At 49.5% G+C, this 21,836-nt stretch overlaps 1 protein-coding gene across 1 annotated transcript in view; it reads left to right on the top strand.

Moving 5' to 3' along the window:
• The window catches only part of si:ch211-127i16.2 (probable flavin-containing monoamine oxidase A), a 38,838-nt gene extending 17,609 nt beyond the window's left edge, over window positions 1-21,229 (top strand). Inside the window, exons 8-12 of the mRNA XM_012836431.3 lie at window positions 8,396-8,496; window positions 12,666-12,824; window positions 15,127-15,213; window positions 16,377-16,477; window positions 20,789-21,229. Of these exons, the coding sequence (XP_012691885.2) occupies window positions 8,396-8,496; window positions 12,666-12,824; window positions 15,127-15,213; window positions 16,377-16,477; window positions 20,789-21,131 (791 nt within the window). The 3' untranslated portion in view covers window positions 21,132-21,229. The remainder of the gene's footprint in view (window positions 1-8,395; window positions 8,497-12,665; window positions 12,825-15,126; window positions 15,214-16,376; window positions 16,478-20,788) is intronic.
• The last annotated feature ends 607 nt before the right edge of the window (window positions 21,230-21,836 follow it).

Below are 21,836 nucleotides of genomic sequence, written 5' to 3'. Positions count from 1 at the left end.
TTCCTTCGTTTTGCTTCGAGGGCAGGGCTTACCAGTTCTGTGTGCTCCCATGCGGGATCTCGCTGGCACCAAGGGTCTTCACCAGATGTGTGGCAGCGGCACTGTCCCCCACTTCAGGCCAGGGGGGATGCGCATTTTCCCCTATCTCGACGACTGGCTGATACGTTCCCAGTCGAGGGGAGAGGCCCTCAGAGAATCAGCAGTTCTGATCTCCTATGCTACCAGGCTAGGGCTAAAAATAAACCAGGAAGAGAGCTCCCGGTTGCCCAGTCAGCAGATCGCCTTTAGTGGCATCCAGTTAGACTCATGGCTGATGGTTGCTACCCCCTCTCAACAAGGGTCAACAACACCCTCAAGCTCATCAGTCATTTCAGGAGAGGCAGGGCTCTGGCCCTCAAATCATATCTGAGACTGCTGGGGATGCTCACAGCGGCCTCATCGGTGGTCCCTTTAGGCCTTCTATCATTTGCGGCCTCTTCAAATTCGGCTGAACGATCTTGGCTTGCACCCCACTTGTCAAAGGCACAAGCTGGTCAGAGTCACTTCCAGTTGCCTTGCAAAGCTACGCCCGTGGAGAGGAGAGACATCTCTCACCCAGGGGGTCCCCTTGGGGTCCATACCTTCTCGCAGAGAAGTGGTGGCCACCGATGCTTCTCTGGCAGGGTGGGGAGCTGTATGGCAATGCAGGACTGTCAGAGGTCTCTGGAGTCCTTGGCAGCAGGAACAACACAAATGTATTGGAGCTGCAGGCTGTTCTGCTGGCGCTCAAACAGTTTCTTTCCAGTAGGAAAGCATGTCCTGGTAGGAACAGCCAACACATCAGTGGTCTACCAGGTAGACCACCAGGGGAGCACAAGGTCCAGACAATCCTCGAGGCTGACCCAACAGCTGTGGTTGTTGGCGTATCCTCAATGCATTTGCCACAGCAATGCATTTGCCAGGCATTCAAAACACGGCCGAGGATTTGTTATCCCGGCAGTACCCACCTCCTGGGAAATGGAGGCTGCATCCACAAGTGGTGGAAGCAACCTGGCAGAGATAGGGCAAGGCAGGGGTGGATCTCTTCGCCTCACAGTCGACGACGCACTGTCCCCTCTGGTTTTCTCGGAGGGAATCTATAAGCCCCTTGGGCCAGGATGCACTGGCCCATGTGTGGCAAAATTAGCTGCTGTATGCCTTCCCCCCACTACCACTGATCCTGCCCACTCTGGGAAGGATCCTCAGAGGGAACCATAAGGAGTTACTAATAGCCCCCAAATGGCCGGGAAGTGTGTGGTCCCCAATCTTGCACAGATTACTAGACGGGGAGCCGTGGTGCCTCCCTGTGAGGTTGGACCACCTCTCACAGCTGGGGGGGGGTTGAATCTGGCACCCGAAACCAGCTCGTCTGCAGCTTTGGGTCTGGCCTCTGAAGGGCCGGAGCTATTGTTAGGGTCATGTGACCCAGTGGTTGTATAGACCATCCACAGCTCCCGGGCACCCTCCACCAATGCGCTGTACGCTAACAGGTGGAGGTTTTTGTTTTCCTTGTGAGTGGTGCCAAGCACAGAAGCAGGACCCGACACAGTGTCCTGTACCGGTGGTACTCCGCTTCTCCAGTCTCGTTTTGATGGAGGCCTCCACCATCAAAGTAGATGCAGCCGCCATCTCGGCCATGCACAGTGGGGTCCCATACGCTAGTGACCCACTTCCTTAGGGGTGCTCAATGACTAAGGCCGCTTCAGCGAAGCCCAGTGCCCTCTTGGGACTTGCCTATAGTCCTAGATGCACTCTGTCAGTCCCCATTTGAACCTCTTGAGAGGGTGGGATTGAAATGGCTGTCTATGAAGACCGCTTTTCTCTTGGCCATGGCATCGGCTAAACGAAGGCCAAGCCAAGAATGCCTATATTGAAACCCTGGAAGCACAGGGGTAACTTGTGGCCGAATCCGGCCTTTCTTCCAGAGAGGTTTCATCATCCTACACAAACCAGCCCCTCAGTCTGGCTGCTTTTGAGCCCCAGCACAGGAGGATGAGCAGGGACAGAGCACCTACCTGTGGTGCCCAGGGAGAGCACCAAGGGCATATATTGATATGACTGTGGAATTCCGCCAGTCTAATTAACTGTTTCTCTGTCATTCAGGACAGAGGAGAAGGCACAGCTTATCCAAACAACGTCTATCACGTTGAATTGTGGACGCTATTATTTGTGCCTATAGGAGCAGTAGCCTCCCGTTCCCTCAGGTCCGAGGTCACTCAACTAGGAGTGTATGTACATCGTGGGCGGCCCTAAGAGGTGTCCCCCTTTCAGATATCTGTACAGCTGCATCATGGGCATCAACCTGCACATTTGCAAGGTTTTATAGGGTTAACGTGGTCCCTCATAACCCAGTGGCAGCAGCTGTTCTTCCTACTTCCTTACAGCGGGAGTAAGGTAAGATTTCCTCGTGACTTTGTTGGTATTAGTCATCCAGTGCTGTAAGCACCGCCTCTGGCGGTCAGGAGAAACGAAATAGAACGAAGGTTACGTATGTAACCACGGTTCTATGAGTTTCGGATGACCGCCAGACCTTGGCAGTCACTCGGAATCTGCACGAGAAGATTGCCAAGAGGGCGTTTCCTGGGTGGGACGGCCTTTTGTGCTGGCGCACATTGACGACGTCACCCAGGTCACAGGTGACTTTGTTGGTATTAACACTCGACCTGCACGTACGTGCGATGGAAATCCAGTGCTGTAAGCACCGCCTCTGGCGGTCATCCGAAACTCATAGAACCGTGGTTACATACGTAACCTTCGTTCTATTTCGTTTCTCCTGACCGCCAGACCTTGGCAGTCACTCGGAATCTGCACGAGAAGATTGCCAAGAGGGCGTTTCCTGGGTGGGATGGCCTTTTGTGCTGGCGCACATTGACGACGTCACCCAGGTCACAGGTGACTTTGTTGGTATTAACACTCGACCTGCACGTACGTGCGATGGAAATCCATTGCTGTAAGCACCGCCTCTGGCGGTCATCCGAAACTCATAGAACCGTGGTTACATACGTAACCTTCGTTTTGTGTGCTTTCGCTCTCTACGGGTTGGTGAGTTATCGGGTTCCTTAACCCTCACTAGCTCAGGGCGCTACGAAATTCATTGGCTTAATTTCATTTTGAAAGTAGTTGCTGCTATCCTTGCTGCCTGGCTGGCTAAGTCTCTGACTAGCCTGCTAGCTTGCTAACAACGTGTTCGTTGCAGATAGTGTGCTTGTGTTTTAACATTCTTCTCTACTTTCAGATTGATAAAAGATGGCCAGACACTACCCCGACTGCGGTCACGTCCGTCCCAAGGGCGACCGCCACCGTCGGTGCGTGACCTGCCTAGGCAGGGACCACGCAGAGGGCGCCTTCTCAGGCGAAGCCCCTGTCTGTCCCATCTGTGCTAGCCTCCCGCTAGCTAAGGCTACCAGGCGCCTTGCGTTCTGGAAGCGCAAGGACGCCCAGGAGACGGCACTAGTTCCATCCGGGGCTGACGCCCCCGTGGGAATGAGTGCGTCTTCAGCCTTGGACTTGGTGAGCGTGAGCAGTCGCCTTGGGGCTGCGGGCAGCGAGGCGGAGGAGCTTCAACCAAGCGGTGTCCAGGCAATCCCCCACGATGCGCTCGAGCTGGACATCAGCCTGGATGATGATAGTCTGCTAGACTTCTCCGATGGGCACAGCTCAATCGCGGAAGCAATGCAGACGAGCCATGACGTCAGGTTGCGGGTGGAGACACCTCCTACCTCGTCTCGGCTCCTGGGCCAGCAGCTCCACGAGGTTGCGCTGAGAGCAGCCAGCTGCTGCTCCTGACTGAGCTTGCCTTGTCGCTGGGGGAAGATCACCCGTCTGTGGCAGAACTCCGTCGCGCGACGGATCTGTCGCTCAGACTAACTCGGTGCACGGCACAGGCACTGGGGAGGGTGATGGGTGCCGCGGTGGCTACCCAGAGGTCTCTGTGGCTATCACTGGCTAAGCTGTCAGACAGAGAAAAAGCACCACTCCTCAACGCCCCGGTCTCTGTCCAGGGCGCCTTCGGGGAGGCAGTGGTCACAATGGCTGCCAAGTTCGAAGAACAGCAGAAGAGCAGAGAGGTATTCCAGGCTTGGATGCCTCGCTCTAGTGGCACGGGTGAGACGTCCTCCTCAGGACACACCACACCCGCACCGGGCCGGAAGAGAAGCGGGTTCCGCTCGCCAGCGCCTCCAGCAAAGGTATCCACCGGGCGAGGCTGGCAGAGACATCCCTTCCGCCCTCCAGCGCAGCCTGCAGCACAGCAGCCAGCTGCGCGCCCTGCCCAGGGCGCAGCCCAGGCTCCGCGGCAGCACTCCGCTCGCCGGGGGCGAGGCAGAGGGAGACCTCAGGCTTCCTGACCATGACAGTCAGCCACTCGTCACACAGGGGGGAGCGGTGGAGCCCACACCGCCTCCAAAGAAATCAGCCCGTCGCTCACATGTGGAAATCATGTCCAGCACGGTAAGCAGGTTTTCACAAGCACCACAATCATATGTCCTAACTCCTGTCCCAGATGGCGCAGTGCCCAGGCATGCTTGTGCAACTCCCCCCGCGATGCACACAGTGCAATCGCACCCCCAAATTTTTTTCGAAAACATGAGGGGGCAGCCCCAGATCTCGTCTCCCTCCCTAGGCGGAGTGGGTGTAGATCTAGGCTTAGACTCATTGACCATGAGCGGGTTAGTCCCCGACAAATTCAACTCAGAGCACACCCTGGTTGTGCAGAAAGTTGGCGCGCATGCGCAGTGTCACCATGGGTGCTAAAGACGGTCTCAAAGGGTCATGTGCTGCAATTCGCCCGTTCCCCTCCGCCTTTCAGCAGAGTAATACAGTCTGTGATACAGCGAGAACAGTCTCACTTCCTACGGGAAGAAATTATCTCCCTGCTCAGAAAAAAGGCCATAAGCAGAGTTCCTCTCAAGGAAAGGAATGCAGGCTTCTACAGCCGTTACTTCCTCGTACCCAAAAGAGACGGGAATTATCGGCCTATATTAGATCTACGTGTGTTAAACAAAGCACTCATGCCGCTACGGTTCAGAATGTTGACCCCACGCAGGCTTGTGCAGTTTATAAGGCCAAACGATTGGTTTATCACGATAGACTTAAAAGACGCTTATTTCCACATTCCGATCCACCACAGACATCGGAAATATCTGAGGTTTGCGTTCGGAGGAATAGCGTACCAATTCAACGCACTCCCATTCGGCCTGTCCCTAGCGCCGAGGGTATTCACAAAGTGCGTAGAGGCAGCTATCGCCCCATTACGTCTACGCGGCTTACGCGTGTACAATTATTTGGACGACTGGTTAATTGCTTCCCATTCAAAAGCTGCAGCAGTGCAGGATGGCCATCTAGTGGTGGCACACCTGTATCGACTGGGTTTTGTTGTAAACAGAGAAAAAAGCGTTCTCTGCCCCAGGCAAGTTACGCATTTTCTGGGTATGATCTTAGACTCCACCTCCATGGAGGTCAGGCTGTTTCAAGAACGGATAAGTGCCATCAAAGCATGCGTGCGCCAGTTCCGACTGGGACAGTCAGTCTCGTCGCTGCGCTGCCAACGCCTGTTAGGAATGATGGCGTCGGCCGCTATAGCGCTCCCGTTAGGGATGTTGCGTATGCTGCCATTCCAAATATGGTACCTGTCTATGAAGCTCAACGCAGTCACAGACAGGCATCGCAGAGTAGTGGTGTCCTCCAGATGCAGGAAAGCCCTGGCGATCTGGAGAACCCCCTGGTTTCTCGCCGCGTCAGGCACTATGGACATAGTGTCGCGTTGCGTGGTGGTGACCACAGACGCTTCCACCAAAGGCTGGGGAGCGGTCTGCGAAGGGAGAGGCGTGAACGGTCTCTGGTCTGTGACAGAAGCCGCGTCTCACATAAATGTGTTAGAGCTGCGAACAGTAGTCCTAGCTCTACAACACTTTCTGCCCAGGCTGAGTGGTCAGCATGTACTAGTGAGGACGGACAACACTGCGACCTTGGCGTATATAAATCGCCAGGGCGGAGTGCGCTCCCCGTCATTACACCATTGGGCGACTCGCCTGCTCCGGTGGGCAGCGAGGCACGTCCTGTCCCTCAGGGCAGTTCATATACCAGGCCACCTCAACTACGGTGCGGACCTGTTATCGAGGGGCGATCCTCGAGCAGCAGACTGGTGCCTTCACCCACAAGTGATAGGTCAGATCTGGGTGCGTTTTTTCAAGGCGCAGGTGGACCTGTTCGCGAACAGGCAGAACACCTGCTGCCCGCTCTGGTTCTCGCTAGGGGGCGACGATCCCCTACTAGGCATAGACGCGCTGGGCCACCAGTGGCCAGCCCTACCCCTATATGCTTTTCCCCCGATCCCGCTCCTCCAGCAGGTGCTGTGCAGGATTGCGGGCGAGGGCAGGGAATTGATATTGATAGCCCCCCACTGGCCCAACCAGCCGTGGGTGGCAGATCTGGTCAATATGTCAGTGCAGCAGCCTTGGGAGCTGCCTCTACGGAGAGACCTCCTAACGCAGGCGCACAGGACGGTGTGGCACCCCCATCCGGAGTGGTGGCGTCTCAGAGCCTGGCACCTGAAAGGTGCAGGCTCATAGCATCAGGCTTGTCGGACGCGGTGGTGGCTACAATACAGAGTGCCCGAGCTGTATCAACACGGGCTCTGTATACGCTGAAGTGGCGCAGTTTTGAGCAGTGGTGTGCTGCGCGTCAGCACGACCTCGTTAACTGCGTGCTGGGCGTTATTCTCGAATTCCTACAGCAGTTGTTTGATGAGGGGAAGGCGGCTTCTACTCTCAAAGTGTACATGGCTGCCATTTCAGCCTGCCACGCAGGCATTAATGGCAGTTCTCCTGGCAGTCACCCGCTAGCGTCACGCTTTATGGCGGGGGTGAGACGGCTCAGGGTGCCAGAGAGACACCTCATACCCTCTTGGGATCTGCTAGTGGTGTTACGTGCTCTCACAGGGCCTCCGTTCGAGCCCCTGGAGACAGTGGACATAAAGTTTGTCTCTTTAAAGACCGCGCTGCTGCTGGCGTTAACGTCAGCAAAACGCGTTGGTGACATGCAAGCCCTGTCAGTCAGTCCATCGTGCCTTCAGTTCTCGATCGCTGGTGACAGAGTGGTTATGCGACCTAATGCTGCTTACACACCTAAAGTGGTGGTAACCCCATTCCGCAATCAGGTGATTGAATTGGCAGTTTTCTCGCCTCCTCCTTTTGCGTCAGCAGAGGAGGAACGTTTGAATAAACTCTGTCCAGTGCGCGCTCTCCGCTGTTACGCAGAGCGCACTAGAGCTTTCAGACAGTCAGATCAGCTATTCGTGTGCTTCGGTGCACGCGCAAAAGGCAGACCTCTATCAAAACCGAGCCTCTCCCGTTGGATAGTAGAGGCTATCGTGTTGTCTTATAAGAGCTTGTCTTTAGATCCCCCGGAGAAGTTGCATGCGCACTCTACGCGGGGGGTCTCGTCTTCCTGGGCCTTACTAAAGGGCGTCTCAGTGGAAGATATTTGCAAAGCTGCAAGCTGGAGTTCTCGCCACACTTTCATTAGATTCTATATGTTAGATGTGGCTGAACCTAGTTTTCTTCATAGCGTTCTGCGGGCAAGCGATCTCTGAATCCCTTGGCCTGAGAACGATAGATATGATAAGTGTGTTCATTAGTGTCTACATGTTATGTTGCACATGAAACATCCCAGGGTTTTCTTACGGGCGCAGGATCACGGATCCCTGTCGCCTATGATAAAGGTGGCCCTGTTAAATTCTTGGTGTTCTGCAGGCGAGCGATCTCTGAATCTCCTGACCTGAGAACGATGTATATGATAAGTGTGTTCATCGGTGTCTACATGTTTGTTGCACATGAAACACTCCAGGGTGGTTTCCTACAGGCGCAGGATCGCGATCCTTGCCGCCTATGACAAAGGTTGCCCTGTTGATATGTTCACCGCCAGCGGCCGTATGAACCTCTATGAGGGCAAAGGCTTCAGTAGAGCTGGTGTGTGTAATTGGCTGCCACTGTATTATCACGCGGGAATGTATAGGGTCCCATTGTGTTATATCACAGTGAACTGCGATAAGGAACGTCTCGGTTACTTACGTAACCTCGGTTCCTTAAGCAGGAACCAGATATAACAAGGTTGGCGTGTACAGTGTTACCTTGGATTGATTGTCTTGCTCAGTTTCTTTCCGAGGAAGATCTGAGGGCGCGTAATGGTATTATAGAGCTCCTGGAAGGCGGGGCCAGGAGCACGCGCTGACAGATCTCGCGGCCTTTCAGGCGTGAATAGATAAATGCTTCGATTTGTAGCCATGACTTGACGTCATGTACCATTGTGTTATATCTGGTTCCTGCTTAAGGAACCGAGGTTACGTAAGTAACCGAGACGTTTTCTCCCCCTCTCTCAGCAAAGCTCCAGTACCAGCCGGCTCTCCCAGCAGATAGACAGCAGCTCAGCCAGCACATGCCAGTGGGTCACATGACCAAGTTCATCGTCACCTATCCTACAGTAAGTGCCAGCTATACTGTTACCAACCAAACAATCATCGCCTATCCTGTGATAACTAACAACAATACTGCTACCAACCAAACCATTATCGCCTATCCTGTGATAGAGACACAGACACTAGAAACAGCAAAGCTGTTATACCCAAACCAAACCATCATCCCCTACCGTCTCGTAAGTACCAACACTACTTTAACCAAGCAAATGATAATCACATACCCTGCAGTGCCTGCCCCCCAGCAAAACTATCATAAGCACCAAATAAACTCATCATCACTCGACAGTAAGTACCAACACTATTGTAACCCACCAAACCATCATCACTTACCCTATGGTAAATAACAACATCTCATTAATTAACCACGCCAAAACGTATCATAAATATCAACCAAACCATCTTCACCTTCCGTACAGTAAGTACCAACCAAAACTACCATCCTCAGTATAGATGCAGTATAGATGCAGCGCTCCTAGCTCCTCTGTTCTGATGCCTCTGCAGGGCCTGGTAGGGTCAATCAGGCGTGTTCTGACCGGGTCTATAGATCTCTGTGAGCCCCTATGGGTGCTGCATGTGCCTGGGCCTGGCTGAGTTAGCGCCAGCAGCTAGCGTCTAGCGGGCATATACGGAAGCGAGCAGCCAAGCTGGATGCAGGCGTCACGCGTAAAGCCTCTTAAGAGGAGCAGAGTCAGCGTGTGTCACATCGCTAATAACACACTCCTCCTGACATTCGCCTCCGCGGGGCCACTGGTCAGAAGAGCAACGAGTGCCGCACAGCGCTGTGTGTGCCCCCTTGTGTATGTGTGTGTGTGTGGTCACCCCGGGGCTAATAGCTGTTCAATCCCTTGAGCTGCTTTACAAAAGGTGACGGTACCTGTTTTGTAATGAGCCATGCATAATACATTTGTAAGCCACTTGTTACTTATTCATGAGGCATTCAAAAGCTATTATCAGGCCTCTTGTTCTGCTGGTGTTTGTGTGTGTGTGGGTGTGTGTGTGTGTGTGATGAGTGTGCAGGGAAGTCGTGATGTCAGGTTGGAACACTTTTAGAAACACTTTTAGAAACTGGCTCCTTGATTCTGGAATCCTAGAGCCTGTCTGAAGTGAAGTAGGAGTTCCTCAGAGACCTGTGCCTTCGCCCCAAACTTAGCCAAGTAATTAGGTGTCATATTGAATATTTTTAATATTAGAATCATTTCCAAAGAATAATAGTTCTGGGCTGATATAATTTGATATTTTAATCTAACACAATATTTCAATCTTGTGATCATATTGGATACCTTAGAGTAAAATCTCCTGTAATAGATGTTCTTGGTGATGAGAATTTTTGACTTTATTAATGTCATAATTTGTAATAATAAAAGTTATGCTCGATTGTAAGTCTAGCCTGACAAAGTATCACTGAAGTTGGGGTAGCACTACAGTGAGTTATTGATGTGTTCCATCTGTCCTTAGGTAACCTGTTTCCTGTTTTGGGCCATCATGACTTTTGCTGAGCTCTGATTGATTAATTTATTAACTTCCACGTAGGGAATTTGCTGTGTAACTAAAATGCATATTTCCTGATGTATTAAGAAAATGTGCTAGCAACAGACGCTTTGCTACCCATGGGTTTAGCCTCCTCGCAAGCACGCTCACCTCCCACTTCAGGTTTACCATTCATACTTGAACGATCATGCCCGGTGTTGCTGACGTTTCAAGACACAATAGATTTGTTGCATTGCCAGATCTTTCTATATTGCCTGTCTTTTAAAAAGGTCTTTGAAAGGATTGAACAACATGAAGCTATATTAGTCCCTCGCCTCCATACTGAGATACGGCTTGGCAAATCATGCTCATGTATTACAAGGAGATTTTTGAGCTTTAGCTTACTACAGTGCGGGAGCACTTTAAGGTTTATTTAAAGACACATTTGACCAACGATGTGTTGAAATTACCAGACCAATCTCCAATTCAACGGTTTATATAAAAAATTGATTTATTACAATTTCCAGATAAACCAATCAACCTGTTAGCATTACAAACATAACAGAAAACTAAGATTCTAAGAGTAAAGGATGTTCCTTATAGCAGAGAACAGGTAAGCTCAGAGCAAAACAGCTAGAATAGGAGCAAGAGAGGGGAAGAACGGAGAACAATAGATGCAAGAGAAGCTCTCAAATGAAGAGACTCTCGTATCATTCAAGGACGAAGAATAAGCATCATTATGGCATGATCTCTTACTCCACCAAACAGAATAACTCAAGACCATAAATCTAATCATTTCACAAAAACAAGAGGAGAAAAATCAACAAGGGACAAAACATTGTTTCCTGACACTGAAGAAGACAGACTGACATTATGTCTCTTGAGCTGACCTTAAGTGACCTGTGACTATGGTAGATGATATGGAAGGGGTCTAATAGACATCAACTAGGAATAATCATATTAGTGCGAAATGTCAACTTAAGGTGTCGGGGAGTAAGGTTTACTCACTGTACAGCTCTGTACACACGCATGAATGGGGATCAGTTTTCACAAAGGAGTGGGTCCTTCCTCCCTCTCATCCCTGGTTAACCTCTTACCTAGTCTCTGTCTCATCTCTGTCTCATCTCTGTCTCATCTCTGTCTCACCTGTGTCTCCCAGCAGCTCCTATCACACAGAAGTGAGCAAAAACACAGTGGCAGCTGTGGTAAAACATGAAGCCAACAAAAGCAACAGCATCAGGCAAGAGACACGGTATTCGATTGGCCGGCAATGATCACATTCTTTAATTTTTATTTATTTTCTCCAAAGCGACTTAAGGCACATTACAGCGTTAATGTAGTATCAGTATGTATTACCTCTTTCACCAACGACCAGGGGCGCTTCAAGTTCATTTGACCAAGGTTCAACCCTTATTGTGTCAATTCAAACCAAACCAGTCAACATGTCAACATTCCCAGGTTGTGGCAATTCAGTTAGACCTGGATCGCAACACCGGGATTGATGTATACATAATCAACTCTCGGCCTGCAGCAGTAGGGGGATTTATACTACAGCATTAGTGCAAATACAATGATACAGTGTACCTGAAGAAGACAGGGAGGAAATAGAAAGGTGTTGAATGAAACATCCAACAGAGCCAATTTAAAGGCAGGAAAAGCAAATTCAAATTCTAAATCTGTCACTGCTGCAGCGAGCGAGTGTGGCCTCTCTCGGTCATGTGGGATCCCGCTCTGTCTGAGGTCAAGGCTCCCTTCCTCTCCTGCCGGGGACTCTTTCAGTGCAGACAGAACGCCTCTCATTCCTGCTTTTATTCTCTCCCTAACACACAATAGCCTAGTTTCCATTATCGGGCCAAACGTGGGCGAACTAATGTGTGGCACAGCCAGTTGGGTTTCCATTGTCATTTGGGCCAGTGTCCAGGGGCTAATAGCCTCCTAATTACCCTCGGGCCAACTGGTGTTTGAGGCAGTGCTGTGACCCGCGTTGTGTGGCCAAGCACAGTCACACACCGGACTCGAACTTGCAACCGCAGACATGGAAAGTGGGCGTGCTAGCTAGCAGACTAAAACCTATGGGTGCTTGCGTCTGTCGCTGGCATGTCTCTTAAAGTGTCAGGGAGTGAGGTTTTCTCACTGCACAACACTGTACCCGCAGGCTACTGATACACTCACCACCCTAAACCTCACTCTCAATACGGGTCACGGCACCAATGTAACTTGCGTCAGGTGGACAAGCACAATCACGCACCTGGCTCGAACTTGAATCTTGGACATTTGAGGTAGGCGCTTGTCGGTAGCACGTCTCTTAATGTATCTGTGTTTACTCACTGCACAGCACAGTACCCGCTGGCTACGTTACATCAGCACCCAAAATCAGGGCTCAGCTGATTTGATAGGCATAAAAGCTGAGAAATATTTGGTCCGATGGCAAATCGATTTCCTTCATGTGGCTTAGAGCCTCGAGGCTATTGGCCCCCGGCTGATGTGCGGATAGCTCTGGCTCGCACTGGCCTGATAGTGGTAATGCGACTAGTGCCCAGTGTCAGCGGCCCAGTCCAACCCTGTCCACAGCAGCCAAGCTCAGGCAGGGAGCACCCAGGGATGTGACAGCCTGTCCTCTCCCGGTTTGTTGCATGATGAAGGACATGTGATGGAAGTGCTCCCATGGCGGACACTTAGTGGATGTGTGTTTCTCTTGTGCTGCCAGGCCTTCTGGAGGGAGAAGGGATTCTCAGGTGAGATTGTGGCTCGGCCGTCCAACAGCTGTCCCTTTAGTGTGACTTTCGACGCCACCAGCCCCAGCGGCAGCCCAGCGCTAGTGGGCTTCATCGCCGGGTTGCAGGCGCATGACTGGAGCTCTACAAAGGTGAGTGTGTGTGTGCGTATGTGTCTGTGAATGTGTGTGTGTCTGGGGATGTTTGGGCGGGCATATGTGTGTGTGAGTTTGTGTCTGTTTATGTTTGTGTGTGTGTGTGTGTGTGTATATGTACTCGTGTATTTATGTGTTTTTGTGTCTATGAATGTGTGTGTATATATATATGTGTGTGTGTGTGTGTGCGTGCGTGCATATGTGTGTATGTGTGTGTGTGAAGGACAGGGGAATTGTGACAAAGAGGGAGTGAGTGACAGAAGAACATATTGAGCGCTCTTCATTGCCTTGCTACGGGTGCTCTTGAGAAGATCTTTGAAGGCGAGAGGTGAGTGTGAACGTGTGGAGGACAGGAACACAGAGACAAGAGAACTATACCAAAAGAGAAACTCAACTTCAGAGAGAAGTGGAAAGCATGAGAGAAAGAGGGAGTGGGAGAGAGTGAGAGAGTTGGCGTTGGTTGTGAGGACAGCGTTACACACGCGTGCGAGAGAGTGTGTGAGTGTGTGTGTGTGTGTGTGTGTGTGTGTGTGTGTGAGTAGAGACAGCTAGGCTGTCCCTGAGGCAACTGCGTTCCCAGCTTCACACCAGACGAGGAGCAAGGAGTCGGCACAGCAGAAGGAGAAGCAGGTGCAAATGGATGCGATTGGGCTCCGTGTCTGTCACCGTGTGAAGGTTACTCTGCCGAAGTGTGTTCTCTCAGCTCCTTAATGTGTGTGTTCAAACGCCAGGCTCCATTTACCGCTTATGCAACACCTAAGCTGGAGCTGAAGTGGCAAACAGGTTAGGCTGCTGCCTTGAACACTTTCAAAAAGCTATACACGTAGTCATAGATATGCACATACACACACACACAACATAGTGCGCACACACACACACAAACACACAGATACACACACCACACACCTTTCAGCAGAGACAGATGACAGTTCCCATGGCACCAGCCGAGTCCCTTTCAGCACTGGGTGTGACACACACACACATCACCAGGACTTGCTAATACCTACCCCCCCCCCACACACACACACAGACACACACATCACCAGCCTCACATTTATTCTACAGGTGAACCACTTGAAACAATGGGATTGCGTTTTTGTTGTGGTTTTCCAGACTAAGATAGTTGTCAGAGAAATAATTGGTGAGCTGTTCTGTTACGGTGCTCTGTTTCCATAGAGTGTGTGAACGTGCTGGCATATCTTCCTTTCTCTCTCCTCCTTCCCCAGCACTGAGAGCCTGGGTCTCTGGGCCTCTGTGCAGTCACAAGGAGCTCAGCTCCAGCTGAAGCCACGTACGTGTGCAGTCATGCTGGCAGCCCGCAGGCCTCCACACAGGAGGTGCTGAGGAGAAATATAGTAGCTATACCCTCCACTGCATACTGATGGAAACAAATGGTATTTATGATAGTGTTTAATTGTCATATCCATTAGTGGACGGTTGTAAAAGCTAAATATCAAAACCAAAAAACAAAAAACCCTTAGAAAGGATCTGCATCAGTCCTGGCCTGGACAGGACTAGTAAACCTGACAGTGCTGGAGTATAATGGAGAATGTTCCAGAAGCTGCTTTGCATGCAATCCACTTGATGGGCAGGGTCGTGTGCTGCGAGTGGAGATTTCATGTGACTTAACGTCGGACAATGATTAGCCCTTCAGTTCCACAAGGGCTATCTTTCATGTGTCCTCAGCTATATCTCTCCCTCTCTCAGACACACACGAACACACACACACGCACACACACACACACACATTTACTTCCCCCCTAACGATCACACACTCATCTCCCTCCCTCGCCTCAATCATCACACGCAGATCTCCTCTTCAAACTATCACACACACACACACACACACACACACACACACACACACACACACACACACACACACACACACACATCTTTTCCCCTCTAATGATCACACACTCTTCCTCTCTTTGAAGCTGTAATAGAGGGGCCAGTGAACCCCTTGGCTGAGTTATTGGTTTGGACATGCTGCTGTGTGCAGGACATGCAGCAGACGTGTGTGACGTGTGTTATAGTGACCGGGGCTTCGGTGACCCCGCACCTTTCTGTCCAAGGGCTTCAGAAGAGACTTGAGTTATTCACATCGATCGCTCTTCACTGCCACACACTCAATACACACATTCATTTTTTAACGGGCAAACTCTCTTTTTTTTATTTTTACCGTGCGTGTTGTAAGAGTGTGATTTGAAAACTAACAACCAGCCCCTTCTCTCTCTCTCTCTCTCTCTCTCTCTCTCTCTCTCTCTCTTTCTCTCTCTCTCCCTCTCTCTCTCTGCAGTTGGAGGAGAGGAGAGATGCGGTCGTGTCCAGCCTGGTGAGATACCTTGGCCCTGAGGCCTCGCACTTCATCCACTACGTGGAGAAAGTAAGTCCAGAGTCTTTCTGCGTGCTTCCTTGGCCTCGCCTTAGCGGCCACTGTTGTGTGTTTTAGACTTCAACTCAGCTCCAGAGGCAAAGAATGAAAGCAGATGTTCCAGAACCATCCGCCGCCGTGTGTGAGCCACCGCTGTGAAGGCGCATCACACACATCAGTGGTGACACGCGCACTATCGGGTGTTAAAGTCATCTGTGAGCCGCGACAGTGTTAGCCCCTGGAGATACCCCCGTGTGCTGTCCTGCCCCTCTTGAGGGCTGCTGCAGCAAGCAGAGCTTAGGGCAGTTGGCCAGCTTTAAGGGGCAGTTAGGCTGCTGAGGAGAGGAGAACTGCTCCCCGAGGAGACCCAGCGCTGCCTCTAATCAAGATTGACAAATGAACACGGCGGGGTGACAGCCGTCAGCTCAGGCAATATGTTAGCATTTTCCCTCCCTCAGCAGAGAAAGGGCAACGCACTTCAGCAACCCCAACACACACACACACACATACAGATACACACACATACACACAAAGGCGTACACTCACTCACACATCATGCACGTACTCTCACATACACTCATTCACATATGCACAGAAACACACTCAAAGAGGGACACACACACTCATTTCATGCATGCACACACATACACACAGATACACACGTCTGCCTTTAGGGGAGCATTAGCTGGCTGTATGAAGTAGCTGCTAGTGAGATGAAACCTCATCCATTTTTGAGAGGCGAAGTCTCAGTTTTCTCCCATACTAAACTGCAGAAATGTGTCTGGTGCCACAGTTGACACAGTTTGGTGACATGGATAGAGCAGCACATGGCTGCCACTGCGAGCTGCATTAGTCACAGTCAGGTATCTGTATGACGCTGTGACTATAATCATGATCCAAGTCTGCTCGTGCGACCTGCTGTCCTCCCAAGAAATCTCATCTCACAATTCTACCGATTTCTACAGCGGAACCATCAAACCGAGGTTTATTTTAGCATCCGTGAACTAAGATGTTGTCCCGTTTGTGAGGTTGTAGGCATTGATCTGGGATATCTATTTATTCATCTCAATGTTTTCCTGTGGTAATGTCTCTCGCACACTTTTCCCCAGAGGTTGGTGTGAGTTGAGCTCGGGGTCTGAGCGTGAGTGTGTGTGTGTGTTTGTGTGTAATTGCAGGACTGGGCCCAGGAGCCTTACAGCGGGGGCTGCCCAGTGAACGTCATGATGCCAGGGATGCTAACCTACTTCCACCCCAGCCTCCGCAGGCCCTTTGGCAGGTGAGAGCTCATACCCCGCCCCCCCCCCCCCCCACCACCCCCTCAGCTTAGCACCCCGTCCGTCCTGCGTGCCTTAGACAACTCGCCTCAGCTCCCCGCCTGAGGGGGGATCAGACAGTCAAAGTCAACCAACATTCTGATTCCGGCCGACTCCGGTCCAGCTCTGGCCCTCGTCCACAGTTGTCTGCGGTGTGGGCAGAGTAGCCTCGGGAGGGACGGAGAGGAGGGAGGGGGAAGGGAGTCTGTCTTTACTGCCGGTTTGACTTTAGCCACAGCGAATAGATAGAGGGTCAGAGGGAGGCCACTCTGTATGGAAACCAGCTCTGAATCCATTTACAGATAGGGGGACGAGAGGAGACTGGGATCGGGGAGAGGAAGATACAGAGGGAGAAATGGAAAGGGAGTATGAGAGAGTGAGATGGACAGATGAATTGAGAGAGAGGGATAGAGAGCGTGAGGGACTGAAAGAGAGGTGGGGAAGCACAGAGAGATAGAGAGAGACAGAGACTGAGGGGAGATGAGAAAATGAGTGAGAGAGAGCGAGTGAGTGAGCACGAGAGAGAGCGAGTGAGTGAGTGAGTGAGTGAGAGAGAGAGAGAGTGAGTGAGAGAGAGTGAGTGAGAGAGAGAGAGAGAGAGTGTCAGAGAGAGAGAGAGAGAGAGGGGTACACGTAACATCAGTGGATTTCCATAATGGCATTAAGTCCCCTGGCGAGAGGATGAGCTCAGCCTGGCTGGAGAGTGTGCTGTGCATGTGATGTGCAGCAATGCTGGGAACCTGCACCCACAACCGGCACATTCAGCTCTGAGCCCCCACCGCACCCCCGCCCGCACCATGTTCAGCTCGTCCTTGAAGTCTCAGAGCAGCCTACCTCTCTCTCTCTCTCTCTCTCCCGCTCTCTGCTGCTGGTTAGCATTCACCACAGAGCAGAGAGGTACGCAGATCAACCTGATGGTACAGACGAGGAATCACAAGGACTCAGAGCACAAGAGAGAGAGAGAGAGAGAGAGAGAGAGAGAGAATGAGAGAGAGAGAAAGATCGCAGCACCGCACACGAGAGGCCAGAAAGCAAAGCAGGGCAGAGCAAAGAAAAGCTAATCGGAAGAGAACAGAACCGAACAGAACCGAGTAGCAGAGACTTTAAAGCAAAACACTATTCTGTCAGATACACACACACACACACACACACACACCAGGCAGCGAAGCCATGGAGGCCATAGCTCAGGGCTTGGTATGTAAGAGTGTGCAATAGTGTGTGAAAAGCCAACGAGAAGCTATTATTCCAGTTCAGTCCGAGCATGTCCGAGTGAATGTTCGACGTGGTAGCAACAGTGGAGCAAGTGGGATCACACCCCTACACACACACACACACACACACACACACACACACACACACACACACACACACACACACACACACACACACTTCAGCTGTTCTCAGTCTCACACGAGGCTTGCACAGGCCTGTGTATCACACACCTCTGGCTCTGTGTGTCCTCCACCAGTCTGGATTGGCCTGGTGCAACAGGTAGTTTGTGCACATTTTCAGTGAATGTACTTGTTCAAAGAGCTCTATTGCAATGTTGTACACACACCACAATGAATACAAACCCTAATGGTGAGATCTGTTATAAGAATATGAGAATTATAGGATAGTTTAGGACCACAGGAATGATATTATGAAAAGCCTGATGAGAAGAGGATGTTTCTCAATATAATTTTGCATTCTTATATACTTATATACTAATTTTGCATTCATATATACTTATACTTTTGAGGCTTGGTTCCTGTTTCTGACACATTTGAAAACCTTAGTTTTTTATCTTGCCTTTAAAATAACAGTACTCAAGAAGCATTTTGTACATCACATCACAAACTCTGTATTGCAGCTTTAATGGTAAGCTTTGTTGAGTGAGCTGGTGCATGTTATGAGTTTGATGTTGACAGGCCTCTTTGACTCTGAGGGGAGTTATTGATTGCTGTTGTGTGTTGTGTTGATGTGTGGTTTGCTCTGCGAGAGCAGAATCACAAGCAGAGCTCTCACATCTTTACTGAAGCTTCCTGACAGGTGCCTCACAACAGCATTGATGGCTGTGTGTGTGTGTGTGTGTGTGTGTGTGTGTGTGTGTGTGTGTGTGTGTGTGTGTGTGTGTGTGTGTGTGTGTGTGTGTGTGTGTGTGTGTGTGTGTGTGTGTGTGTGTGTGTGTGGGGTGCCTGTGAGAGAACATGCTACTCTCATTGAGTGTGTGTGTTCCAGCTTAGTAGCCAGCACTGCCGCACCCCAACTAATGCCGTCTAACAACCCATTAAACATTCTCTTACACACACTTAAAGGAGAGGAACAATAGAACCCTTACACACGCTTAAAGGAGAGGAACAATAGAACCCTTACACACGCTTAAAGGAGAGGAACAATAGAACCCTTACACACTCTTAAAGGAGAGGAACAATAGAACTCTAACACACTCTTAAAGGAGAAGAGCTCAGGCAGCAACACAGAGCAGGGAGCTAGCAGGGAGAGGTCAGGCACTGCACTTAAACATTATATCACACTTCACATTACCTTACATTATATTAACATCACCTTACATTATATTAACATTACAGTACATTATCTGAATATTATGCTATTGTCAGGCCACCACAGCATGACTTTAAAGGTACAATGTCGTTTTTGTTTGTTTGTTGTTCTTGTTCTGAGCCAACAGTGCAAAGGTTACTTTTCCCAATGTATTGATACATTATTTATGCATTTATGTTTTATCATGGGTCATGAACATTTTAATCAAGATGCACAGGTCGAACATGACTGTTTCAAAGTGCTGTTGTTGAATTATGCAAAAAAAGAAATCACAGCTACTACAAACCTTTGAAAGTGCAGTCATTAATTACAGTCCACAGGGGACATGTTGTCACACCTTTCTGTCTCCAAACGTACATCATAATAGTTCAAATGTTCTGTACCAAATGAAAGACCTTCTTGGACACACATTTCGTATTTATTGTTTTGACATAATATTTCAGTATAAAATGATTATGCATTAACTTGAGAGTGTGCTCATGTGACAACTTACCCGATAAATGGAGAAGTTGTCCCATTGGATTAATAAAGTGTAATTACACTTAAATGTTTTTTTTTAGCTGTAAACTGAATGATGTCACTGTGCTGTGATGTAACATCAATGCTGGTACAAAAATACAGTTTTAATTTTATGGGTTGGAAAAGGCTCAACTCTCCAGCTGCTGTTTAAAATGATCCTGAACCTTCCAATGCTTATGCTGACGTAGTGTTCACTGTTTTGGGACTTATCTACGTCATGAAATGGGTGAACCACCACCCCCAGTCCGTGAGTTTGAGTCTCATTTTCATTGGCTGATCGAGACTCATAACCCTGCCAACTCCCCACCCTGCCCTCAGCCCCTTCAAACCTTTTTGGCATTTTTCAAAATTATGCAGTGGGTGGAATTAGGCTCAGAGCTGGGGATGAATTTACACTATAAGCAAAAAAGGAACACATGATTAATTGTGAACGTAGATTTATTTTAATTTTATATCTTAAACTGAACTCGACACCTTAAATGAACATAAAAATAACCAATCATTTCTAAAAAAAACTATGCCAAACCATGCCTGTCAGTAAAAATAATTACAGAGTAAGTGTGGTCTGCCAGCATTATTCAAAGACATAATTCTGGCAAAACATAAATGGTCTCTCCTGAGTTAGTCTACTTGCTGCATTGGCAGTTTTCTGCATCAGACACATTGAATCCAAGTCTCCCTTGGCTGGCTGTTTGAAAATAGTTCACACAGACAAGGCAGAGGCACTTGCTCTCATCTGTTTGTATGTTTAATGTAATTAATGAAATGTTTGACATAATGCTTTGCTGCCCTCTTTTTCTTTCCCAATTTGATTTGTACACTTTGATATTTTCTTTATCTGCCCACATTAGAGGGATTTTCAAATACTGCACCACGTTGCAATAAACTAAAGTAATATTCTCATTGACCTAGTCATGTACCCTACCAGGTGCCTCTCCACTTCAGGGGAGAATAATCAAACAACACACGTACCCCCTGGTCACTATGACAACTTGCCCTGAACTCACTAATTAGAAATGAATTAGTAATTGATTAGTTATTAATTAATCAGTAAAGTAATTAGTAACAAATGAATAGGTAATTAACTGATTACTAATTCAAGGACTGCACCTAGACTGCACCTATACCTGAGTATAAATAGATGTATGTGTCAGGCTGTTTCCTGGGTGTCTGTGTAAGTTGTGTATGTGTGTGTGAACTGCTTGCTGTAGGATCCACTGGGCGGGCACAGAGACTGCCACCGAGTGGTGTGGGTACATGAGCGGCGCCATCCAGAGTGGCCACCGGGCGGCGCTGGAGGTCCTGGCCCGTCTCAGTCCACACACGCTGAGCCAGGAGGAGAGGAAGGCAGCGCAGGGCCCTGCCCAGCCAAACGCTCAGAGTGACCGCTGGAGCTACGTGACCGGCTACTCTCCTCTCCCTGTTGCCCTCACCCTAACCGCCATCACACTATGTGCCACCCTGCTATTGGTCAAGCCCCAAATCAGTAGGGATGTGATTGGGCAGGTGATTGCATGGCTTCCTGCTAGAGTGACTAAGAGAGTTGTTCCCTAGAAAGATGTAGAGAAACACGATGTATTACTTGAGGAATCAACAGTCCATATGTACCTATGTATCTTTTTCTTATGCTATTAAAGTTGAATTCCTGTACAGCGTTTCTTCAGATGAACTAGTCTGTATTGTTGCTGTGGTAACCATGAGGCCATCACACCCTCCTCCATAAAATGGCTGAGCTGAAGTCGTCGGAGGTGGGAGTTGATAGATTCTCCACTCAGTAAACTGCTAATTTATTGCAGAGCAGCTTCCTGTTTGTCTTGATTAGGATACGAAGGAGGAGGAGCAGACAGAGCTGCTTTGAACATGCCAGCACAGCTCTGGGCTGCAGTCCAATAGTCTGTTTTGCTAGGAAGGTTCCTACCTGAGTGAAATGACCTGGAAGGATTTAAGCGAAAATCATGATAAGAGCTGGTTGAATTCTCTTAATTGCTGAAGGGAAGGTGCTTCAATGCTTCCTTTCTTATCATCTTATCATCATTAGGGTACACTGGACGATCCTTTTACAAAAGGATCCCACAATTCCTTGCAGCAGCAACAACAAATGATCAACCTGACCCTTGCAATAGCTGGGTTTCCATCCAACTCATTCATCTGTTATGCACATTCATGAAAATTCAGCTCAACAGTTTCAATCAGCTGTGTTACGCAAATAAAAAATCACAGGAGTTGTGGCATCAAAACGTAAGGTTGTTAGGTCAACTT

This window comes from Clupea harengus, chromosome 12 (genome assembly GCF_900700415.2).
Source record: "Clupea harengus chromosome 12, Ch_v2.0.2, whole genome shotgun sequence".
NCBI classification, from domain to species: Eukaryota; Metazoa; Chordata; class Actinopteri; order Clupeiformes; family Clupeidae; genus Clupea; species Clupea harengus.
The sequence above is the reverse complement of the archived record's forward strand: the minus strand, read 5'-3'. Positions and strand labels throughout refer to the sequence as shown.